Source organism: Numida meleagris, chromosome 1, assembly GCF_002078875.1.
Source record: "Numida meleagris isolate 19003 breed g44 Domestic line chromosome 1, NumMel1.0, whole genome shotgun sequence".
Lineage (NCBI taxonomy): Eukaryota > Metazoa > Chordata > Aves > Galliformes > Numididae > Numida > Numida meleagris.
The window spans coordinates 53605629-53626878 of record NC_034409.1 but is presented as its reverse complement, the minus strand read 5'-3'; the positions used below and the strand labels follow the sequence as shown (position 1 = coordinate 53626878).

General features: G+C 39.9%; 1 protein-coding gene across 2 annotated transcripts in view; it reads right to left on the bottom strand.

Moving 5' to 3' along the window:
• The window catches only part of LARGE1 (LARGE xylosyl- and glucuronyltransferase 1), a 280363-nt gene that overhangs the window by 54142 nt on the left and 204971 nt on the right, over positions 1-21250 (bottom strand). For both annotated transcript variants that reach the window (XM_021386388.1, XM_021386379.1), the window contains one exon: positions 13029-13133. In XM_021386388.1, coding sequence (XP_021242063.1) covers positions 13029-13133 — 105 coding nt within the window. The remainder of the gene's footprint in view (positions 1-13028; positions 13134-21250) is intronic.

Genomic DNA, 21250 nt, shown 5'->3' with positions numbered 1-21250 from the left:
TAGAATCACAGAATCCTATAATCATTCAGGTTAGAAAAAAGATCTCTAAGATCACTTAGTCCAACCACCAGCCCATCCCCACCATGCCCACTGACCATGTCCTCAGTGCCACATCCACTCGGCCCTGGAACACCTCCGGGGATGGTGACTGCACCACCTCCCTGGGCAGCCTGTGCCAGTGCAGCACCACTATTCCTGAGAAGAAATGTTTCCTAACATCCAGCCTGAATCTCCCCTGGCGCAACTTAAAGCCATTACCTCTTGTTCTTTTAATTACAGTTTACTGTACCTGAAATCAGTGCAAGTGGCCACAGTGTGCAGTGCTAGCAATATGACTTAAGTGTTTGCTGGATTAGGGTCCATACTACCAGTTTTGGTAAGGATGAGATTTGCAATCCACTGGGTCACTCCTCTACACCACTTATTGGTAGCCTCTACTTTCCATTCACAGTATCAAGAATAAACAGAAAAACACTAGTTTATACCTGTTAGGGATTAAAAATGAAACTGAAGCTGTAATTCCACAACAAACCACATATTTCAGCCTAAAGAGACACCATAATGGTAACTGCACACGTGTCAAAGCCTTCATTTTAAGTCTTTGTGTGGATGAAAATCACTGCATAACTACTTAAGGTAGAAATAACAATTTTTTTTAACTTGATTTCTATACGATTTATCTAACTGCTGCTCATAATTTGAGTAGCCATAATAAAACTATAGTTTATGTCTGTATCTTTTAACACAGAATGACCAAAGGACTGCCATTCTTACAACAATTTTGTGGTACCGTACTATGTAATTTAATAAGCACTTACATGCACCAGCCTAATTCTCCTAAAAAGCCTTTCACAATGAAGAACATCTAATAAAAACTTGCAGTGATACACAATGTGTTAATTGAGAATAAACAATGACTCTACATTTGAACTTTTCTCTCAGAAAACAGAACAGGGCTGAGAAGCTGTTTTGAAATGGAAAGTGGGTGTCCCTCAGGGCTTGGTGACAGAATGCAATAGCCCTTGTTTTCTCAGCACAGTATTGAAAGTGAAGCTGTGGTAAAGTGCATTTGTAAATTTAGTGCACTCGCTCTGCTGGGAGCTGGTTCTTCTTGAAGCATTATAAACATTTTGTTTATACTTCCTGATGACCACTTAATGAAATGGAACACTTTTTTTTTTTCCACCCTTTTTCCAAAGTATGCTGCTTCTCCTCAGGCAGAGTGAAGATGTAGGATATACTAGAGCATGATTCTATCCTCTTATACAGCTACTGACGATAGCTCAGAATTTCTTGGTTCTCTGAATGTTTCCTTATTGTTGAGATGCTATTCTTCCTGAGCAGTTTGATACAGATACGTAAGCTCTGTAAACTTATCTTCTCTAGGATGACTTCTATTCTCTGTAACATTCTTAAAGTCTCAAAGCTTTCTACAGAAAAAGCTCCTTGATTCAGAAATCTAAAAGGTCTACAGGAAAGGAGTCATGAACCCTAAGACTTTTAGGAAGCCTACGGAATCTCTGCTACTTAATGACCATTCTGCCAAGTAATGTCTTCCCTTCCTATCTTCCAGAGTCCTGTGAAGAGAAGTAATGATGCTACAGGCCTCTCAGAGGTCAGCAAAGAAAAATAATCTCCAGACACGGAGGAATTAGCCTTCTTTTGCACAGAGCCAATGCTGTGCGAAGTCATACATTTTCCACGCACAACTGCTGATCAGCTTTTCTAAATCTTAGAATATAGCATGGCTGGCAAAAGGACAAATACTAGCAAAATCAAAAGGGAAAGGAAGAGTTCTTCTCATCTACTCTGTCTGATTTGTGCCTTATGGAAGACAGTGATGATAGTAAAATTCCTTGGTTCCATGTGTTTTCTGAACCCCATGCAAAGAGTAGTAGATGACAACCATTTGTGATGAAGCTCCTTACATGGGCTTTAGAAAGCACAACAGTCTTCTTACAGTTTTTAAGTTTCACTACCCTTGTGAACATATGGGATGAAGAGATTATGTTATTAAGGCTGTGGAAAGCAAAAATTCCAGGGACTCCTGAAAAATTTCCAAGAGGAAAAAAAAAGCAGAACAATAACAAACACATTAAATTCAAATTTAAAAAATGATTGGGACAGTTTTTGTTCAGAAAAATTTCAGAAGTTGTAAATCTCAGTTAATACATTTTAATATCAGATAAGCAAAAGGAGAGAGGAGGCAGGTTTCAGCTTCTGTATGCTACAGCACAAGGGCAATGATCAATCTAAATGGAGCACTGGATAGCTGTCTCAAGGATGGAAGAATCTCACATCACAGACATGCAGAAGAATCACCCAACAGCTACTCAGTACGTATCTCTTTACATATCTGGGGGTTGTGATGGAGGTTCCAAAAGCTAACACTAACAGAAAGATGGTCAAGTATGCATCTTACGATAAAACACTTTGACTTGTGAGACCTAAAAAAAAAAAATACATGGGGGAAATGTGGAATTTTTTATGAAGTTTTAAAGAACTTTTCTCTCTCCAATATTAAAAATGCAGTAGGCTCTTACACCGCAGATTACCTGTGATTTCATTTACTTGGGTGTTTAGGTGACTTCAATCAAGAGGAAAAAAATCCTATTTAAATACTTATTTCAGTGATGAAGTTGGAAAGGATAATTCTTAGCTCTTACACAACAGAGACCACAGGATTTTTCATAATCAATTTGTACTTTAATTAGTACATAACTTCTAGAAAAGCATTCAGTCTTGATTTAAAATTTCCAATAATGGATAATCTGTCACAAACTATGACAACTTATTCCAGTGCATAATTATCCTGATGAAAGATACATCCTTGATTTCTAATTTGAACATGTCTTCAATCTTGCAGCCATTTGATCTTGCTGAACCTGTGGTGAATTGGCAAGCCCTCTATTAGCAAATGTAATTTTTTCCTGCAGATACTAATAAGCTATGATACAGCTATCCCTTGACTCTCTCCCAGATGAGCTCCTGGAGCCATAAGTTTTCCAAAATTTACTTTGAACTTTGTTAATTTATAAGTATCCCTCTTTGACCTGTGGGGATTAGGCCAAGACAAGTGGCTGAATCTATGTTCTAAAATACACTCAGTTCAAGAAGTGGTCCCTATCACCCAGGTCAAGAACTACGCAGTGCATGCACGCACAGTGTTTAGTCAAACTCTTTTTAGAGCATGCTGGCCACATTCACAGTACATAGCCTTATCTCTAAGGACCTAGATCCTGTTCCTTCAGCTTTCAGACACAACTTATTTTGTGTCTGCATTTCCCAGTGTCCTACATAATGTGAGAACCAAGTTACAGTTTTCTAGATTGGAGTTTTTAGCATGGAACTGTGGGTCTCTGTTACATGCATTGGTGAATGTGGCATCAGGGCATGTGGGAGTATTAGTGCGAAGTCTTCTGATGCAGTGCTGATGAGCTTGAAAGAGGAGCCAAACACAGTGCATCCATTCAACCTACCCATTCGACCTTCCAGAAATATTCCCTAGAGAGAACTAGCACCAGATTATACTCAATATTTTTTCCAGAAGGAAGCCAGGTTGATGCCTAAGAGAGACAGGGTGCCAACTAATTTCTGTACCCTGCAGATGATCAGAAAGAAAAAACTGAAGAGTGAACTAAGGAGCTAAATTATCTGGCAGTGCAGACATTCAGTATGTAAGAAGAAAAAGTCTACGTTCAATTAAAAAGAAATAATATCCTGTACTTATACTTGAAATGTTCCTGTTCATACATTCAGTGTTCACAGGAAGTATTTCGACAATTGTATTAAACCTGAAGCTTATGTTCAGCTGATTATGCATCCTGGACTGATTCTCATGTATCTTCCATTTTTTTCTGAGTGTGACTCTACATGCCATTACATCAAAACACATAAATGAGAGCGAGCATTACAATTACACGTAGGTATGTTTGAAAAATGGGATCACACAGAAAGCTTATTTCCATAAATAAAAACAGAAGAGATTTGCAAGAATTTGCCAAGCATTTTCTCTGACGAAAGCAAGAACATCTTCCAAAGCTAATCTTGGACTGTCCACCAACAAATCATCTACCTTTAAAAGAAATCTTTTCCTTGATCTTCAGCTCCTGCAAATCACCTTAAGGCTATTTAACTCAAGACTCAGGCATTTATATCAGATATGGACGTTATCCATGATGCTTATCCATGATGCTTATCCATGCTTTTTTCTTCCTCAGCAAAAAATGAGAGTTAACAAAATTGCTTCAAATTATGTGAGTTTTTCTTTTTGTTTTGTTGTTGTTGTTGTTTTGATCCTCTCAAAAGCATCCTATTTAACACCAGTTGAAATGTCAAAAATGTTACAGTGTTTCTGCTTTGGACTATGTAAAGAGGAAAAATGTACCCAGCACAACTGATAACTATCTTGGCTGGTTTCTAATATTAACAATAGTCCATAAGCCTAATTATAGGGATGGGCACAATGACTAAGAACTACTCTCAACCTTTTGTGGTCAACAGTTAACTCTATTCTCGGTCAGGTGTTCTGAGCAAGAGGTAGAAATGTGGCTTTTGGTCTGAACAGCCTCTTAGCTATTTATTCAGTTAGATGACAATGAATTTGGGATTTTGCATTCAAAAGCAATCATTTTTTTTTCTCTTAATGGATATTTTATTGACTGGATTAGATTCGGGATGAATAAAATGTCCTAAGAACTGGATTAGGGGAAGGAAAGCAGCAGCACAGAATGAACATGCTGCTAAGATTAACCAGAGCTTTTTTTTAAAAAAAAAAAAAAAAAAAGAGGAAACACAATGTACTTTAATGCAATCATTTCACCTAAAGGTCAGCTGCAGCTCGTTGTTCTTCCACTATCACTTCAATTCTAACAGAGGAGAGACAGGATTAGGTTCACAACAGAGATACAGCAATGCATTAGTTTAAAGAGAAAATGTATGTAGAGCTTTTTAACATGCTCATAGCCAAAATGGTGAAGTACAGTTCGGATAGGCGGACTGTGAGCTGAGTAGAAATTAATTGGGACTCCAAGCCTAAAGGGTTTGTGTTCACCAATAAAACATTCAGGTGATGGACAGTTACAAGTAGTATTCCACAAGAGTTGATACTGGAGCTGATACTGTTTAACAACTTGATTAGTGAGCTGGAAATGAGACTGAATGCATCTGCAGCAAATTCACACATGGAGGTGGTGGTCAATACCTTGGAAACAGGGCTGATATTCAGAGGGACCTTGACAGGCAGTACGTAAAGGCTAAGCTCCATTTCATAAAGTTCAACAAAAAGTCCTGTACAGGATTCTTCCTGAATAGATAGCATGGGCTGGGGGGGCTAAGAGGACAGAAGCTTTGCAGAAGTCCCAGGAATCCTGGTGGATAGCAAGTTGAACAAGACCTTGTGGGAAAGGCAGCCAACCACATCCTGGGCTGTTTTAGCAAAAATGTAGAGACCTGGTCAATGGAAGTGATTGCCACTCTTTATTCAGCACTTGTAAGACCACATCTGAAGTACCGTTTTGGACTTTGCAATCAAATAAAGACACTGACATCCCGGAGCAAGTCTGGAAGAGAACAACTAAAATGGTCAGGAGTGTGGAACACATAATGTATGAGGAGAGGCTGGGATAACTGGGTTTGTTCAACCTGGAGAAGAGATGGCTAAGGGGAGATTTTATTGCTTTCTACAAACTATTTAATGGAACCAAACTCTTCTAAGAGAAGCACAGCAATGGAGTGCGAGGCAACTTATACAAACTGCAACAAGGGAATTACTGCTGATGCATTAAGAAAAAAGCGTTCATTTTTGATTTTTCTCACCACGAGGGTAGTCAAATACAGGAACAGGCTGCCTTGAGGGGTTGTGGAGTTTCCATCCTTAAGAATACTAAAAATTCAATCTGAAAAGGTCCTGAGCAACATGAGTTAGCTTTCAGTGGGAGAAAGACCAGAAGACTTCTAGAGATCCTGTCTGATCCAAGTTGCCCGTGATTCTACAGTCCTATTTGGGAAAGCTTCTCTTTTCATCACCTCTGCCAAAGCCTTGAGAACAATCTGTTTGCATAGCGTATTGCAGACTTCCTGTCCTCCCCTAAACCTGCCTTAACAAAGACAGGTGGAACAGGGATGGTTGAGGACCTACAGCAAGAAAAATTAAAGCCAAAAAGTGTCTGAACATAGAGACAGAAAAAGGACAAGGATGGAAAGAAACAAATGAGCTGCTGCTTCTGAGATCTTAGTGTCTTGGAACATCTCCAACTCAAGCAGTATAAAGTCCCTTAATTTCCACATACTGAAGATTTTTTTAAAAAGTAGTGGTTTGTCCTGAAGCTAGCTTGTTTAATCACTACAATGGTTAAAGCATAGTAATTTCTGTAGCCTGTATCAGCTAAGAGAGTGATCTGACTACAACTACATTCAACTGTTTTTTGTTGGCACTCTATACATGGATGTAGAAAGATATCTTAGTTACTCTGTGACTTTCTGTGACAAGCACTACACTACCCATTAAGAATCCAAAGATGGAGTCCAACTGTAATGCCTCTTTGGCTAAAAACTCTGTTTTTGTATCTACAGAAAAGAACAGTCTTTACACAATTTTATGAGCACAATGAGAAAGTGAAGTTGCACTTCAGAAAAAAAGTACTGGTTTTACTAACACTATGCATCTGTCTGGGGTTCTCCCACTATATAATAGAAGACTTTGTTCTTAGTTTAGGCTCCTCTACTAAGCTTTTATGTGCAAATGTTACATTTAAATTTAATCTGCTAATGATGGTCCCTCTACAATGAAGGGACGGCATTTCAAAGTGCTGGACAACATAATTGCTCATCAAGCTATGTATGTTCACATAAAGAATCGTCCCTATCAAGCTAAGAGTACCATACTTCAAAATTATTATTTAAATGATTAGTTTGTGATAATACATATATATGATATATTTATTTACATTACATGGAAATACAAATTATGAATTCAGGTCAGACAAGTAAAAAGCCCCAAACTTAGATCATTTAATCAACTAAAAGGATATACATTTTATTTATTTCAGCATAATGGAAACCAGAATCTGGTATAGACTGAATGCTGTTGTTTCTTTATCATAGGTTTCTTAGGAGACGAAAATTGTCACTGTTTCAAACAAAAGTGTTTTTTAAAAAAGGCCTGATAGATTCAATTGCCAAGAAGCGGAGGATGTATCTCAGAGAATGTAATGAACAGAAGACTAATTCAATCACAGCAACGCCATTACTACGTGGATAGGCCTCTCAAACAAGAGGCACCATTTTCAAAATCAAATACATATTGACCCACATTTCAGAAATGTCAAGCGTGCTGTAAACAAGTTCTCAGTACATCACATGCTTTAGGAACTGTTAGAAAGACTGAAAAGGAAGCTATTCTTTGAAGGTAGTCAGCTTTTAGATAGCTTATTTTTAAGTGTAAGCTACAGACTACAGACAACAACAATCAGGATGTGGTCTTGAAAATCTGGGTTATCATTTTAGATTCCCACCACTGACAGAAACAGACGGGATTTCCTCTTGCACCTAGCAGCAAAAATATGTTGTCCCTTCCTAAACTACTACCTGTAAAATGTGTTTGATACTTGTATATAAAATGCACTTTGTGCACTATAAAGCATATGCATACAAGCATGCTTTGTACTGGTAGCAACACTTGCTGAATGAACTCACAGTATCTTAAAGAAGGAAAAATCTAATAAAAAAAATGATACAGCATGAATCTGAGTGGGTGCTGAGAGTGTTACTTTTTTGCCTTGACACTGCTGCTGGAATTACTTTTTCATTTTTTTCTTTCTTTCTATTTTTTTAAACATTAAAATGTACTTCGCGTCTGTTTTTAAAGGCTTCTGCATTTAGAATCAAATCTAATTATATCAGTTCCTGAATTACTGGTATAAGGCATGGTAATGGGAAGTAGGAATAATGTAATGGTTTTAGAAACAGCACAGCTAAACTAAGTCAGATCCTGATGGCAAGCACTTAAAATTTCAATAACCCATGAGTTCTCTTGACTTGTTCATTCACTAAGACAATTTGGAAAAATCTCATCTCTTAAACAACCACTACATTCCCGTCTGCACCACATGGAGAAAAGGACTCATTTTAGTCAGAATTTATGGAACATAATTGGCAAATCACTGCCATATTCAAGTGATTCTCACAGAATTCTGACATTTTGGTAACACATCTAGCCTGAATTAGGCAACAATAACTATGTAAAGCATTAACAGTGAAAGTTCTTGGAAAAAAAAAACAATCTTTAATTAATCAAAAGTGCTCAGCGATTTCTAGAATCAGATCCATTATTACATTGCCATGAGCAGAAGGGTACCCAGGTGAAAGCAGTTACTGTGTTTCCAGCCCAGGTTCACAGACTGCCATGACCCCCCTCACACCTGCTTTGCATTGCTTTACTGGTTGTTTGCTTTCTGCACTGAAGATGCACAGTATCATCAAGAAGCAGTGTAAGATGTGATCTCATCTAATCTCATATAAACAATCTGCCCTACACTTGCCTTTATTTTTCGTAGTTGCTAAATATTATGCAAAAATGACATAACATATGCTTCCCACTTCCAATTCATCCTTCATAGGTCCTTTCTTCAGGCTAACAATTAAGGAAAGATTCATTCTAGCTTTCTTCCAGACATTACAAACATGGAAGCAATAATGCACGATGCACACGTAGGCAGGTAATTGTTAGGTGCTAGCCGTTGCCTTCTGTTCTCAATCCACAAATCTGGTAAAGTGACATCCCTCAGCGTGGGAGCTCAAGCTGTAAGACTCCTCCTTAGAGCACCTCATAGTTCCACCAAGGCAGAATATTTAGACAAGCCTCAAATCCTCAGGATGGGCTTCTGTGACTCAGAAGTCTCAAATCCCTTGGGATGAAGTTTCTGCAGAAACTCCCTGGCACCCTGATTTCAGAATTGGGCTGTCTCAGGATAAAGCGGCTCACGTTCCTAGGTAGTGATGTCCCTAATCAGTTCATGATTCAGAGCAAGATGAGACTTTCTGACTCTGAGACAGAAAACAAGAGGAAACTTTAGATCTGAAATCTGCAGAACAAGCAGCAGTGCTAAATTTCCAGTGATAACTGAAGCAATAACACCGAAAACAGATTGAGCCTGAGGCTCTTTACCTTTTCTGACAATCTCCTCCGGCAGCCCTGTCCCAGACTTATAGGTGCTTGTCCTTTCCTCAGTTTACTGCTGTTCATCCTGTCCTGTTTTGGCCCTAATTTTCATTGTGTCTATTTCAATAAGAACTTCACAAACCCACAGATGAAAGGGTCATTCTGAGAAATGGTTCTCATGCTGTGGCATGATAGAAAAAGAATTCTGAGCTATCTCAATAATAGTGGACGTTTTTGTCAAGAGACTAAATTCTCACAGGTCTTGAAAACTTCCCTGAATACACTGCCTTGTACAATTTAGTCTGATCCACTCTTTCCATCTGAGAGGCTCAGGGTGTGATTCTGAGCTGCTGTAAATCGGCCCCGCTGCAGAGAGGCAGGGAAGCCAGGGGTGATGTATGCCAGCTGGGGAAGTGGCTTGAAATCATGACAACGGAGTTGCAAGAAACTGCTATTAAAAGCTATACCTCCCCCATGATGGAAAGTATAATGCAGACAAAGCACTAAAAGCTTTTATGTTGAGAATTTCTTTGACAAGGTATTTTTCTGAGGACTAAGATGACTGCTACTCCAGAAATGAACATCAAGCCATACAGAGCAATTCTGGAGCTGTCAGTTTAACATCTGTAAAGAGAAAAATCCTCTGGCAGCTCAGGCAATACTATTGGAAGCACAGTACAGTCAGCAAAAGACAATACAGATTACACGGAGAGAAGAGTTTGATTTAACTAATGTATGAATAGTCTTGATGCAAGAGTTAATTTCAGTGGAGTCAACAAAATAGAGTGAACATCATATAAAAATTATTTGATTATGTAGCTTACGGAGTTTCAATCAGTGAAGTACAGAAAAAAACTCAGTATTTTGTGGTACAGAAGGACAAGTATTTAAAGGGTCTGGAGCACAGACCTTATGGGGAGCGGCTGATGGAACTGGGATTGTTCAGTCTGGCTCAGGAGAGACTTTATTGCTCTCTACAATGACCTGAAATGAGATTGTAGTTAGGTGGGGGTTGGCCTCTTCTGCCAGGTAACAACTGGCAGATGAGGATGAGAGGTTATGGCCTCAAGTTGTGCCAGGGGAGGTTCAGGCTGGATGTTAGGAAACATTTCTTCTCTGAAAGAGCAGTGCTGCACTGGCACAGGCTGCCCAGGGAGGTGGTGCAGTCACCATCCCTGGAGGTGTTTCAGAACCATGTGGATGTGGCACTGAGGACATGGTCAGTGGGCATGGTGGGGATGGGCTGGCAGTTGGACTAGGCCATCTTAGTCCTTTCCAACCTTAATGATTCTATGAGTTTATGATTCTAAAATGGCTCAAGGAAGAGAATGCTATTTCAGATAAAGGATGGGTCTAAATAAGAACATTTTAAACACAAATTTAGTTGTCTCTGAATTGACTTTTGAGTTTGGTCTGTTTTTTCTAAGATAGCACCATCACAGACTAAAGTAAATGTGCAAATGTGAAAGAATGATAAAAATCAACCAACCAAAAATCTTTCCTTGAAAATCTGCGTTGGGTGTCTGGAGATCTGGCCTGGGAACAGAAGAACAGGAGAATGCACATGCTTACTGGGTTTAAATAGCAGGTGGAGAAGGAACAAAAACACCTTTAGCTTTAATGTACCTGCCTTCTGGGACTCCCAGACTGTATATTGTCCAGAGTGGCTTCAGCATAGAAAAGTAGAAGTGAGTGATAAACTGTTTGCTTTAGGAATAGGGAGGAAGCAGTGGAAGAATTCTGACTAGGAGAGATGCTCGGGCATCAAATGTGTCAGGGTTGGGTCTAGCTGAGAAGGTTCACATCAAAATTTCTTTCCCTTTGGACTGTAATAAACATTCTCACAAGAGCAAACTCTGTCTGATGGCTTCTCTCTCATCCATCTCTACTTAGCTCATTAAATACTCAAGGTTTTGGGGGGCCCTTTCACTGTTCACAAGCGTGACTCTGCAAACCTGAATCTCTAAGTCACCTCCATTTTAGCCCACTGTCTTTTCTGAGTATTTTGTTTAGAGTTATTGACTCTCTTTACTCACCCCCGCTTTAGTTTTCTGAATACTCCTTGGCCACAGCATTGTCTTCACTGTCAATTATTTTAATTTGCTGAACACATCAAACAAGCTCTAGTTTCTTGTCCTTCTACCCTGAGAGATTCATACCTCTAATCTCTGCTAGATTACTGAGGCAAAAAATGAATTCAATTAAAAAAAATTATAGTAAATGATGCTGATTCTGTCAGTAACACCATTTGCTACCTCTCATAAATTGCACTGTTTCCCTCAGTGACCTCTTGTTCCATGTACTTGAAAAAATGTCATTCCACTTATTACAATCACCTGTCAATTATATATAACTACACGTGAATTGTCTGGAGAACAAAACCGCGAGCAGACTAAAATCAGGTGCAGGATTATGTATGGCCTGGTAGCTCTGTATTCACACACGCTGCAAATTAACACACACACTATATGAGAAAGACTACAGACATTCAATTATTTTTGCTTCTAGAGGAAGAATTTTGTGATACATTGACATTTGGTAAAGCATTTAGATCAGTAAGTTAATAGAACCTAAAGCTTTACAGAATTTATATTTGAATAATTGCATTTTAGATAATACATAGAGTACATTTCTGGCTCAGCCTAGTGGTATATGGATATGTCACATTTCTCTTGGACAGAATTAAAATGGCAGAAAGGAAAGAGTAAAAATGCAGCAGGAAGAAAGGAGCTGTAAGAGGTGGTCATCTCTCAGCAGAGCAAAAGATATTGCTTTGTGGTGTAACACTGAACAGATCTGACATTGACTACTTTGGTTCTGTATAACATAAGCTTTCAGATTCCAGGCCAAATCCATGAGATTTACAACTTTTGCCAAAATCTTATATCCCTATCAGCTCACGTTCTGTTAGGCTACGCCTGAACATTTTCACTGAAGAGAGATGCCTTGCAGAGGCTGAAATACCTATTCACAAAAATAGGCACGATTCCCTCAAATATACAAATGATTACAGAAATACAGATGACCCAGCTACAACTGCATGCAATCCTTTTTCTAGTAAGTCTGTTTAATTCAATCCAGTATATTTCTGCAAAGCAAAACCACTATTATGGTAAATCATTTTCTGATAGTGCAGGGATATTTAAATGGACTCATCTTTTCTAAATAGAGGCTTCACCATCTGTTCTGCCCTTTTATTACAAATAGAGGGGGGACCTAACTCTCTGCATCAGCATGTAAAGCCTAGCATCAAAATGATTTAGATGTATGTGTGCGTTCTTTATGCACCTGGTATGTTTTCTCACATACCAAACACAAATCAGCGAGAAGACCTGTCTCTTGTAAGCTAATACATTCTCTGATCCAGTGCCTTTATTCCTTTCTCACGGCACCAGAAATTGATGGCCAGTAGTTTGCATTTTATTAGGACAATTATGACCCTGTTGCCATCCTGCAGGAGTTATATCTTTATTGGGTTGACATTTTGTGATACCATTTACCTCTCTACAGAAAATGAGCCCTCATTCCTGTTCTTTCTGTCTTGCTGGGACTATATACGCTTCATCACAGACAGAAATGTTGCAGAAGTGCTGAGGATGTGTCAGACAGCTGAAAAGCTGTCCTTTCCCAGAGTATGCCATACAATATCCCTTAAGATCATTTAGAGAGGGAACATATTCCCCCCAGAGTAGCACACGAACAGAAACTCCAAAATGCATCACACTGCATCATTTTTACTGCTTTAAATGGCAAATTTTGCAGTAGGTTATGAAAGGAGATGTGAGTTACCACATCTCATACTCCTCACCAGGAGACTGATTCCATGCACAACACAAATGTTAACTCAAAGAAAACCCTCAGGGAGTACCTGTGTTGTAGCCCCTCCCAAGCGCTGGCCAGGGTCGATGGTTCTTCCAAAGGTTGCCCAAATACCAGTCACTTTGGTTCTCCACCAAGCCAAGAACCTGCTGCCCTGGAAATGAGCACATTGCAAGGGGATCATTAGACAAAAGCCAGTCAGTCATTGGAAAACACACACAAAATCTAAAGAGGGACAGGCAGTGGCAACAGTGGACAGCAGTTCTGAAGCTGCCTTCCTTTCATGCATTAGGAAGATGCCTGCTTATATAACAGAAAGCAATCCTGGCACAGCAAACTCAGCACGGCTCATTTCTTTCCTTCTCCCCTGGCTAGTCTGAGTAATTAAACACTGTGGGAACCTTTGTCATGCTGACAAAAATATATCACCCAGACAAATATGAATGCTGCTTGATTTTGGAACACAATGATGGAGAATCCTCCCAGTGAGAAGTAAGTGTTGGTAAAATGATCATCTAATATGAAGATCTGTTTATACTCTGATGGAGATAATATAATAGAAGAACAAGGCTCAGTATAACAAATTACTCTCTTCCCATGCTCTCCCCGCCTAGTTCCAGGGTTGTTTTTTCAGTTACAAAAGAGATTCCTTTAGCTCAGGAAAAAACTGGATTCTAAGGGTTTACCTACGTAAGTTGCACTGCTTTAATTTAAGAGATTAATTTAAAAGTCATTTAGGTAAGCCTATGTGGAATGCTGCATGAGAATTATGATTTCGGTTTTAAATGGGCTTATTTTGGTTCAGCTTACATTGATTAGCAGCTGGCTTTAGCTAGAGTAAAACGTGCTTTAAATCAAATTTGTCTAGAAGGTTTGCACTGCTTAAAAATCAACTGAAAAGTGAATGTTTGTATAGATAAGGACTTAATTATCTATTCTGAAATGCACTGCACAAAATGTAAATAAGACAAGTGATTGAAATGATGCTCTGGTGATGGAGGACAGAGGGAAAGGGAAAACTGCATTTGGATCTAGTTAAAGGAGGGAAGGGGAATGGTGTACTGGTGCAGGAACACACACAGTGAGGGCACCATGACTAAGGCTGAAAATGCTTCTGGAGCCTTTTCAGAAAGCAATTAACATCATATCTGAAATTACATTTTCAAATCCCAGCTATGCCCACAAAACTGAGTGTATGGTCACAGGAGCATGCTGAAAGCAGTAACTTATCAACCGGCCTATGTTGCCTATGTAGGACCATAGCTGCATCATAAAAAATTCAGCATGGTCCATGACAAGACTGGGTTGAGAAGCAAAGCACACAGACAGATTCAATTTTATAATCAGCTGGGAAGACATTGGCATAGGCCAAGTGGTTGGGATAGTCTCCTGTGGCACCTAACGCAGTGGAATGTCAGTAAGCCTCATGTGTCTTGAATTCTGTTCCAGAGGGTGAGCAGCAATGAGTGGCCAGTGCGTATAACAAATAAATGAAAACTACACATTACAAAAGCCTTCAAGGAGTGAACGGAAATCAATCTATAAATAACCTTGAGAGATTACCAGGCTCACTCTATACCACTGTTCAGGATCAACCTGCTCTATCCTAATCATAACATAGTAGCCCTCATTTTCTGATGTTGTCTCTCCTTTTTTAGTGTATATTTCGTATTTTGTTTTTCACATTAAACTCCTTCATGAGTTTTTTAAGAAAGTGGAAAGTCTAGGGGAGAAGATAAAGGATACCATACATTCTCACCCCACTGGAGCTACTTAAAACTGGTAATACTAACAGAGCGCAATGTGCAAGAGAATGAGCTGAATTACAAATTAGAGACAGATACATCTGAAGCAACTGATGCATAGAAGACACATTCTTTCTCCACACAAATAAACTGCAGCATCTCAACTGTAGGACACACAAAACACACTGAACACAAATAAGGCCCCATGAGCCATATAGTGAAAGGAAATAGGGAAGGGGCCTCAACTGATTCATACAAATCTTAGCTAAAAAAGGCTTAAGGGCACAATTTAAACTAACATTTGTTGATACCATGCTGGAAGGTTGCATGCTCTTTATAACCACTCCCTTACAGAAGAGGTAGAATAAATCAAAATAAGGAGCTATAATGGCTAGCAAAGAACGAGAAAAACAATAAAAAATGCAGGTCCATCTGGGCTGTGATGGATTGGCACAGCTAGTAGGAAGAGAGTGACCCTGCTCGTATTCTAACAGCACATTTCACAACTCAGCAGTCCACAGATCCTTTGCAGGATAGCACCATTAACATCAAAAGAAACGTTAGAATTCCATTTGCAAGTGGCAGATACTGAACTTCCTTACCAGGGAGCAACAATCTGCTTTCATTATTTTAGCCCCATGCATTTCCCAACAAGTCAGACAGCTCAGCCTTCAAACTGATGAATAATAAGAAATGAACAAACCTTGCTGCTTGTTAATGGTTTTGCTTTCCCACCTACCAGTTCAAAATCTCAGTTCTGACAATGTACCCCTGAAATACTTACTTCTCGGTTATTATTTTTCATGGTAAGATAAAGAGAAAAGACTTAGGAAATTACGATCACACATATTTATAGTAGCTTTACGGTTTCCTTCCCTTTTCCCCATTATTTTTGAAGACACCACAACAAATCCTGCTCTCAGTATTCCTGGTGCTTTGATATGGGACATGGATGAAGGCAGCAATTAACATCGTGTGAGCTTTAGGGCTTAGATACACAGATCAGATAACGTGACAACGCTGCATCAACTGAGCTGGAATAACTGCCTGCACATGCCCTTTTAGCTTGCTATAAATACAAAATAAGATGTGATAGGTAACACTTTTAAATTTGATTTTGCAATGGTCTGGGAATCCACACATGTTCAGGTACTATCCTAGGGCAGATATTATATTGCTTGTCAGGCTCTTGTTAATCTTGCTGGTGTCTAAAGATCTACTAGGCAGATGAAACAGATGAGCAGATGAGCTTGTAGGAAGTTATGAAGAAACATTTAGTATTTTCTCTAGTTATATTCCTATTTTCTCTAGTCGAGAACAGTGTTGCTCTCTCTGCCAAAGAAGAATATATGTATCTTTCCCTTTACATTATCTCTATGACTTTGACTTACGGCAGAAGTGATCAGAAAAACAGAACTTCAGTTGCATGGTTTGGTTGATGGTTCCAAACATTTTCTTAGCTCTCAATCAGTATAACAAAATGAAATTCGGAATTTACTCTAGGAAGGAGGTTCCAAAACATTTTAATCTAAGGATATCAAAATAACCACTTCTAAATGCACAACCCCACTCATTTGAATATTACCATTGAGACACATAATATAGATGTATAATATATATACTGTCTATCACATTCTATAAACTTAAAACTTCCAAAACCCCCACAAAATCATAAAGTTTTGCCCTTCCAATTTTGATCAAATGGAAAGATTTCATTCAAAATTCTCATCCAATTTTTTTTAATATCTGTATTTTTTATTGCACTTTGAATAGCGAGTCTGAGCATTATCAGTCATTTCGTTTAGTTACCTGTTTTGTTAAATGCATCATGCAGTTATCAAAATAAGGCACAGGCCAAATTGATGCATAGCATCAAGCAGAAACTTTCCCGATTCTCATCTCACCTCCAATCATACTACATTATGAATTCAGCCTTTTGGGGGGGGAAGACTAACATTCCTTGCCACCATGGCTTTTTGTAAAAAGGAAGCATAAAGGAGTTACTTGAACTATTTCTCCAGCAAATGAGAACACGGTGGCTACCGTAATAAATCTGAATTGTTCAGCTGTCTGTTTCTTCTTCCTAAGAGTTATTATAATAAAATACCGTGACTAACAGCAAAAGCTCTGTCATTGTTTTCTGCTCTGGCCCTGCAGTTATGATTAAGTGCACTTCTCTCCCTCTCTGTTACTCCAGGCACAAGTTAGCTTATGAAAATGAAGCTGTCTTTCTTACTTATTCATACATCACCAACAACAGCCAGACAACAGAAAACAAGGCTGTAAGAAAGAAGGGGACAGACTCTTCAGCAGGGTCTGCTGGGATAGGACAGGGGAAAACGGTTTCATACTAAAAGAGGGGCGATTAAGACTGGATATAAGGAAGTTTTTCACAACAAGTGTGGTGAGGCACTGGCACAGGTTGCCCAGAGAAGTGGTGGATGCTCCATCTCTGGAGATATCCAAGGTCAGGCTGGAGGGGCTCTGAGCACCTGATCTAGCTGTGGTGACCCTGTTTATTGCAAGGGAGTTGGACTAGATGGCCTTTAAAGGTCCTTTCCAACTCAAATGATTCTATGATTCTGGCATGGCCATATTGTGAAGGAACTGAGCAGGCAGAATTACAGCCTGGTTGTCCCTTATGAGCCAGCACAGCCCAGCTTTGAGACAGGGCTTCTGTAGAAGGCAGCTGCTTGGATGTGGTGTTTTGCACAGTACGGCTCCCCAAGAGCTCACTTGATGGGAAGCACATCTCTCCTTGCTAAAGCTTAGCTGTGGCTGGAAAGAGGCTTCCATGGAAAAAAACAGATACTTCTGAGCATGACAACTCAATGCCTTTGATTCAGTTTACACTTCATAGATTTCTGGTGGCTAACGGAGAGGAAAGTATGTTCCTGTAATTCAGGAGTTGAAGGGGACTCAAGATCTCATTTCAGTTCCCAGTTCCGATACTGATTTCCCGGGTGACACTGCACGAGCCACATAACAGCCTTCTGCCCAATTCTCCACTAATAATAACACTGATAACAGTAATCCCTCTCTCGCTTTGCCTGTCTCACATATCGCAGGTATAAGCACTCTGAGGTAATAACTCTGTTATTTTATACTGAAAGCACAACAACAGCTGCATGCAACCAGGCTGAAGCTCCACTGAGCATAGCACTGTGCCTTCAGCAGCAGTGAGGAGCACAGCACAGGGCAGCTGGGTGGTGGTAGTGCTCAGCAGTGCTCCTCCACTTCCCGTGGCATGACTCATGTGAAGAAGTAGCAGGTTCTGCTTATATTGAATGTGGTTTTTGCTTGTTTCATCTGGTGATCAATAGCTTCCACAGTGGAAAAGAGCATGAACAACCTTTTCCTACTCTTCCCTGTATGCCTTTCTCGATTTTAGAGAATTCCAGCTTCCGTAGAATTTGGTACAATCGATCTTAAGGTCAGCTCTGGCCTTCAGTTATTTTGCTATTACAAACAACACTGATAATACTAAAAATTATAATAAACATTGCAACTACTTTCTACTACTTCTTTAGTTAAATACTTTTTTTCTTGTCTTAGTGACTACCATGTCTTTCATGTGACTCCTCTGCAAGCATAAGTAAGAGCTATGGGTCTGCTACAGATCCCCTGGTTGAATTGCACCTTCTGTGTTCAGGACATTAGGCTGTTTCCAGAAAGGCATCTTAAAGGGATGGGCAGGGTGGAGTGCCACCTTTGATTACCCATGACCAAAAGGTGAGGTGACAAGAAAGTTCCATTTCAGCACAGCTGGTTGTTATATTATCATGGTTTAGTGGCATTTGTAAGCAGCCTTCAAAGGGAAAAGCAAGTGTAAAATATTTTGTGTTAAAAAACACAAAAAACAAAGCAAATCCTACACTGTGGAGGTTTTTAGAGCAGAACAGAGCAGAACTCTGTCTTGCTACTTTTAAATACTTTAACGGTCGTGGTTTATGTCGTTAGGAATTTAATACAGACATGAATGCTGGAGCTGCAGCCAAGTACTACTACTGCGGCAATGCATGCCTTCAGCGTAAGCTGAGAAAAAAAAAACAGAAGGAGGATTCAGTGAGACTTAAGATTCAAGTCTGGCAGGAATCAGGAGAACTGCAATTAGTTCTACCAAAATTGGACACAGACAAAGAGAATAAAAAGGTATAAGGAGGGAAGAGGGGAAAAGATACATATTCCAAATGCTAGAACATTTCCAAATTGCCCAGTACCAAGTCTGATGATCACTGTCAGGACTAGTATAATCTATAATAGTACAATGAAGCTGGGTTATTTTGAATCAGAGTTAAAATCTTTCATTAATATCCTTTCCCTCTACTTTCCTTCTCCATCCTTCTGATCTGTTTTATCCTTTAAATACCTGCATAAGAAACCCTACTTTTCTGAAATGATCACTAGATCTGTGAGGATACATACTTAGCTGGTATAAATCTGTATGTCTTCAATGAAATTAGTGTAGTTATGCTGATTTATACCAGCTGAATGAGTTGCACTTCATGTTAGTCTTGCCTGAGTGACTGACCCTTCCCCAATGGCCTTCCAGTCCCCGATCTTGCACTAGCTGATACAAAGTATGTGGCTTCTAAAATCTTCCACTTCCCCTGCCAGATATCTCATCTGCCTCTTCAGATCATTGTCAAGTTCAAGCTTTTCATCCTCACTATTGATGCCCTGTGCAATTCTTGCTCTGTCTATATCAATTCATGTTTCTCCCTGTTTCCACACTCACTTTTCTATTCTATTTGCATGCCCTCTTTCATCCCTAAAAAAAGACTCTGATTTCTCATACAACAAACTCCCTGAGTTACTTCTGGAAATGTATTTCTAGCACAATAACTCCCTGCACTTACTTCTAAAAAGTCTTTAGAAATACAAGTTGAAATTTCCTCACGTGCCTTTACGGTGTAGGATACACTGTGCTTTTTGTTCCACAGAACTGAATACTTTTATCTCTACCGTCCTTTTATTTCATATGCACGCATACATACAACATACAAATGCACTGTATGTACATACACACGTATATATGTGCATCTATTTACATATTTACATACATATACATGCATACATGTATACACATCATAGAATCATAGAAAATCCTGAGTTGGAAGGGTCCCATAAGAATTATCGAGTCCAACCCCAGGCTCCACACAGCACCACCCAAAAGTCAGACCCTACATCTGAGAGCAGTGCCCAAATGATTTTTGAACTTTGGCAGCTCAGGGCCATGCCCACTGTCCTGGGCAGCCTGTTCCATGCCCACTGCCCTCTGGTGCAGAACCTGTCCCTGACCCCCAGCTGCCCCTCCCGGACACAGCTCCGTGCCGTTCCCTCGGGCCCTGTCGCTGTCACAGAGAGCAGAGCTCAGCACTGTCCCTCCGCTCCCTGTGAGGAGCTGCAGCAGCTGTGAGGCCTCCCCTCTGCTCTGGGCTGAGCAAACCAGGGCCTTCAGCCTCTCCTCATACACCTTGCCCTCCAGACCCTTCACTATCTTCGTAGCCCTCCTTTGGGCGCTCCCAAACTGTTTTATGTCCTTTTTGTACTGTGGTGCCGAAAACTGCAGACAGTACACAAGGTGAGGCCGCACCAGTGTGGGCATATATCCATACAAGGATGTACAGGGAGAGGCAGTCTCTATAGCTAAGAGCTTATCTTTTACATGTCAAAAGGTCAAGTTTCAGGGAAATACACCTCTCACCCAAGTTTACCTTTTTTGTTTGGTATCCCACTTTCACTGAGTATGTTGCTGTTTCCCAGCAGCCATTTGTCCTTCTTAGTGGACTGATTTTTCATCGAGAGAGCTGCGTGGGCAATTACTAAGGAACAATTTGGTTGAGAAGCTCAGTGAAGGTACTGCAGGACTGGCTCAGGACAAGAGAGCATGGTTTCAAGGGAGTATCACACTGGATAGCACACGGGTGCCAGAAGAGGAAGAGACAGACATTGAATATACCCTAAAAAAGGAGGTAGACAGCTGAAGCAGAGGTAGATGCAGTACATGGAGAGCTGGGAAATACATGATGGGCAAGGTTGTGTCATGAGTGTGTCAGTGAAGGAGAAAGGAATTAGAGAAAGGAATAATGGTAATGCCAGTGCTGGAACGAAAATCTAAGGCAATGGCATCAGCTGCCTTCTGAACGTATTCAGAGGTGGTGATGTGGTCAGGGCTACAGAAGTTACAGCAACTTGGGCCAGAGAAGAATAACTCGGCAAGAGTCTCTTCAGAAAGAAACATGACAAGTGTTCTGTAGGTGGTAGGAGGGAGGATTCAAAAGGCAAAATCATACACAAACGGTGATCAAGAGGATGAAGTATACAGAATTGGATTGAGAAAGGTTGGGATAAAGAGCTAAATCTGTGATTCATCTTCATAAAGAAAGATGAAAGACTGAAATCAATCGAAAGATGAGAATATATTAGGTTTCTGCTCATCTCCTTTACTCCAAGGAAGTTGTTAGAAAATGAAGAGGACAGTGAAGAGTTCAGCAAACTACAGCAAAGCTAGGAAATCTATCAT